This window comes from Trypanosoma conorhini (genome assembly GCF_003719485.1).
Source record: "Trypanosoma conorhini strain 025E chromosome Unknown Tco_14.4_contig_00061, whole genome shotgun sequence".
Classification (NCBI taxonomy): Eukaryota; Euglenozoa; class Kinetoplastea; order Trypanosomatida; family Trypanosomatidae; genus Trypanosoma; species Trypanosoma conorhini.
Window position 1 is genome coordinate 15,057 of NW_021704147.1, and position 4,410 is coordinate 19,466.

The window sequence follows — 4,410 nt, forward strand, 5'->3', positions numbered from 1 at the left end:
CTCTTCTTCCTCCTCTCTCTCTCTCTCTCTCGCACACACACAAACACTATCGCACAGAGAACCCACGGTGCGGATGTGAGGCAAAAACAAATAAATCAATAAATTTCACTCTGTTTCCCTTCGCCCAGACGCACCAGTGCGGGTGAAGCGAAGGCGGACGCGTCAAACGCTCTCCCCCCTGCTTTTCCCCAGCGCAAAGAAAGAGGCAGAGACCGTTGCAGAGGCAGCGTGCAGGAGAACCACGACACACACCCACGCAGGGCGGAAAACGATAAACAAAAAAGAAAAACAATGAGAGGCATGCGGCGGAGCAAGACGCCCATCTCAGTACTTGCGGAAACAACAACAGCAAAAAGGAAATGAAACTCTCGCCTTGCAAGTTCGGTGCGCCCCGCCAAACAGAGAAGGCGTGACAAAAGCCGAGGGGGCATATATAAGTATGTATATATATATATACACGTATGTATATTGTACGAGTTCGTGTAGGCAGCGAGAAGGAGGGGAGGAACACAATGCGTTTTACCATTCCAAAAGCCTGCGTCAGATTTGCTGTATCAGCAGCTACCGCTTCTCTCTCTTTCCCACACAGACATATATATATATATGTATATGGAAAGGGAAAGAAGAAGAAAAAAAAAAAGAGAGCCCTCGCACCCGCGCGGAGGCAGCCTCCCAGACCGCACAGACGACGATGTCACTCTGTGCTCAATGAAACCTCCTCGTAGCGGTGCGGACTCTCGAGGTACTCGCGCGACCGCATTTCAATAAGGCGGGAGATGCAGCGTTCCATTTGAAAGGAGGCGTCACTGGTGTCAATGAGCCGCTTTCCGGACTCACGCTCAAACTCCGTGAGGGCGTCCATGTGGGCCCCGCCGCCCGCGAGCTGCCGCTGCGCTGCCTCGTACTCCTCCCTGCTCTCCTGCAGCTGCAGCGGGGGCACCTGGGCGTAGATGACCAGCTTGCAGTGGTACTCGTACAGGGCGTCAATGAAGTGGAGGAAGCGGCTCTTTATGTCGCTGCTCTCGTACGCGAAGCGCGGCACGCCCTCAATAAAGACGGTGTGAAACGTCTTTGCGATGACCTCGTAGTCGGCGCTCGACGTCGCCTCGTTGCAGATGTCGGTGAAGTGAAAGCGACAGACCCCACCGCAGGCGGCGGGTACCCGCACGTCCCGCCCAAACACCCGCAGCACCTGCGCCGTTGCCGGCATCCCCTTGCAGAGCTGCAGGAAGATCTTGTTAAACCGCGCGTCGTTGTCGGGGTTGAGGGGGCAGAGGTACGTCTGTGCGTCGCTCCCGGCGAGGCGGTGGTCCGTCGGGCTGCGCATGTCGTACACCACACACTGCTGCTTCGCCAGCTCAATGAAGGGGAGGAAGCTCTCGCGGTTGAGGCCGCCAAGGTACAACTCGTCGGGCGGGCGATTGGAGGTGAACACGACCACCAGCCCCATCTTGTAGAAGGCGTTGAAGAGGCGCCGCAGGATCATGGCGTGGGCCACGTCGGCGACGGCGACCTCGTCGAAGCAGAGCAGCTCCACGTCGCTCACGAGCCGCTGGGCGACCTCGTCAAAGAGGTCCACGGCGGCTTCCTGCGTGCGCCGCGGCTGCAGTGCGACGCTGCCGGCCTTTGCCACGAACTGCACGTCGTGCGAGGTCCGCTGCACGTCCAGCATAAAGTGGTGAAAGTGCACGCGCCGCTTCATGAGCTCGGCGGGGGCGTGTTGGTAGAGCAAGTCCATCAGCATCGTCTTGCCGCAGCCAACCCCGCCGTACACGTACAACCCCTTCACACGCGAGAGAGGGTGGTAGGCGGCGCTCGCCGCGCTGCCGGTTTCCTGCAGGGCCCGCCGCACCTTGTCCTCCTGCTCGCGGCGAAGAAAGAAGGAGGGCACCAAGCCGAGCCGGTTTGGCGGCCGCAGCTCCACCCGCCGCGGCTGCGCCCGGCCCGGGCTCTGCGTGTACCGCACAAGGTCGTCGTAGAGGCGGTCAAACACGGGCAGGGCGAGCACCTGCTGTGCGTCACGCGCAATGGTCCCGGCGCTCACCAGACGGTCATACGCCAGCGAGGGCCTACAGCTGCAGCGCCGCAACGCCGTTATGCCTCGCAGCATATATATATTTTTTGTTCCCCCCCCTTCTCTACGGCAGCAGCGACACACACACACACACACACACATACAGAGGGAGAGAGAAGAAAAAAAGAGGCAATGCCACGGAGGAAAACCATCTCACCAGTCACACAGCAGCAACCATACACACAAACCCAGCAAGACGTGCGCAGTGGCACAGGCAGGTAGGGAGCAAAAAACAATAAAAAAAATTCGAGGGGGAGGGTGAAGATATAAATCCCTCCCTCCCTAACGAAGCAAAAGATAAATATATAAAAGCATAAACATAAATAAATATATATTCTCGGCGTGGGAGTTTCTGCTGCCACCTGCACACATGCATATATGGGGCTGCACAGTCAGCTGCGCATCCACCCCTCGCCGAGGCGCAGCACAAACTCCTCGAGCACCCGGCAGAGGTCCACGACGGTGCCCGGGTCGATCTCGCTCCCGTCGTCGCCGGCGGTGTGCCACGAAGGCGGAAAGGGCCACGGGATAAGGTGCAGGACCCGCTCCGTCTCCATCCAGTGGATGTGGTCATCCTCCACGGCCGCAGCCGCAGTGAGCCGCGGGCCCCGTGCCCACTTCTCCTCCAGAGGGAAAAAAATATTTCGCGCGGGGCGACCCGCACTCCCCCTCGCACACGGCGCAGGCGGCGGAATCCACAGCTCCGCCAGGTCGCCGCAGCGCAGCAGCGGACCCACCAAACGCGGCAGGCCGTGCAGGGTGAACATGTCGTGCGGACTTCCGTGCCGGCACCAGGACTCTGGCAGCTGCGGCGCACACGTGCCGCGCGTATCGATCGAATGCTGCGAAAGGCACGCAAGCCGGGCGGCGCGGAGCCGGTGGGCCTCCTCAACCTCGGCGAGCAGCGCAAACGCCATCCCGCTCTGGTCGGGAAAGTAATTATGAAACTGCGTGCCGGCGGGCCCCATAAGATCGTAGAGTGCGAAGAGGTCAATGGCGTCGAAGCGCGAGAGGGCGGCGTCACGCGAGGCCGCAGACGGCGTCTCGCGCCACTGCTGCGCCAGGTGTCGGGAGCCGTAGGTGTGGTCGTCGCCCCGCCAGCTCACAAACGCCTCCTCGCCATCGAAGAACATCACCGTCACAGCGGGGAGGTGGTCCACATGGCGCAGCAGCCTTCGCCAGGCATCAGCGGCGCTCGCCACACGCGCCGTGCCGCCAGAAAGGCAGCGCAGGAAGTCGTCGTCGTCGGCGTAGTAGTAGCGAAGAAGAGTGCGGTACGCAGGCGAGAGGACGTGACGCAGCTGCGCACAAGCGTCCATTTTGCCCGCCGCGCGAAGAACGTCGCTGGTGTCGGACAGCACCGTGATCACCCGCATTGTCTCCAGCAGGTAAACCACCGGGAGGGCGGAGTCGCAGGCGCCGAGAAAGTTCATGTCGGCAAAGTACTTGCTGTCCCAGTGGGCCGCCAGGACGACGTGCCGCAGCTTTTCATCGGCCATGTTCCTCCGCCGCGTGCCGCCGCCCCCGTCTTCCTCCGCTGCCGCTGCGGCAAAGGAGCGGCGTGGCCGGCGGCGCGGCGTTGTTCGGTTCCTGGCCTCCTGCGCACGCGCCCGGCGAAAGGCGTGGCCGCCCGCAAAGTTAAATACAATATTAGAGAACCTGCGCGGCCCCAGCGGGGTGGCGCTCGTGAAGTTGTCCCACTCCAGTCGCCACTTCGACGCCGGCGAAGGCGGCGGCGCGGTGGGGTGGAAGAGCGCCTCACGTGGGGACCGCCACTGGCCCGCGGCGACGATGAAGTCCAGCATTTTCCGCCGCCCCGGCGAGGCGGAGCCGGCGACGCGCGTGCCGAAGCTCAGCACCTCCTCCAGCTGCCGCAACATCCGCCCACGGCGCTGCGCGGCGGGGAGGAGAAACGAGAGCGCCGCCAACACATCCGCCCCGTCGTCGGGAAACGCGTCTTGCGGCGCCAGCGGGAGGGGCGGCAGCTGCTGCAGCCGCGCTTGCGGTGGTCGACGCACCGCGCGGCCCCAGTGGGTTTCCACCGTCTCTTCACCACAGGCCACGCCCCGCGGCGGCAGCACGAGGATCGCCACCACCACCACCACCGACACGGAGACTGCAGCGACGAGGACGGCCAGCAGCGCACCTCGAGAGGCCACCCTGCCCGGACCAAAGCTGCCTCCTCCTTTACCGTGGCCGCCCCTGCTGTCTCCGCGGCTGGCCACCCCCAGACCTTTTGCCGGGGGGCGTGTGTGGTGCCGCATTTGCCCCTCCACACCCTTCCCACCTCCAGCAACAAATACACACCACTCTCTCTCTCTCTCTCTCTCTCTCTC

The 4,410-nt window shown here is 62.6% G+C and overlaps 2 protein-coding genes across 2 annotated transcripts, besides 7 other annotated features; both read right to left on the bottom strand.

Moving 5' to 3' along the window:
- Nucleotides 1-31: a microsatellite.
- A 162-nt stretch (nucleotides 32-193) lies between these two features.
- Nucleotides 194-234: a microsatellite.
- A 195-nt stretch (nucleotides 235-429) lies between these two features.
- Nucleotides 430-469: a microsatellite.
- Nucleotides 470-591: 122 nt separating this feature from the next.
- Nucleotides 592-611: a microsatellite.
- Nucleotides 612-694: 83 nt separating this feature from the next.
- On the bottom strand, nucleotides 695-2,110 carry Tco025E_01755 (putative ATPase; the record flags this gene model as incomplete). The annotated part of the gene is made up of 1 exon (XM_029368691.1): nucleotides 695-2,110. One exon carries the CDS (start codon nucleotides 2,108-2,110, stop codon nucleotides 695-697), a length of 1,416 nt encoding a protein of 471 aa, XP_029231212.1.
- Nucleotides 2,111-2,152: 42 nt separating this feature from the next.
- Nucleotides 2,153-2,179: a microsatellite.
- A 192-nt stretch (nucleotides 2,180-2,371) lies between these two features.
- Nucleotides 2,372-2,408: a microsatellite.
- A 58-nt stretch (nucleotides 2,409-2,466) lies between these two features.
- Tco025E_01756 (putative glutaminyl cyclase) lies at nucleotides 2,467-4,338 on the bottom strand (the record flags this gene model as incomplete). The annotated part of the gene is made up of 1 exon (XM_029368692.1): nucleotides 2,467-4,338. One exon carries the CDS (start codon nucleotides 4,336-4,338, stop codon nucleotides 2,467-2,469), a length of 1,872 nt encoding a protein of 623 aa, XP_029231213.1.
- A 45-nt stretch (nucleotides 4,339-4,383) lies between these two features.
- Nucleotides 4,384-4,410: a microsatellite.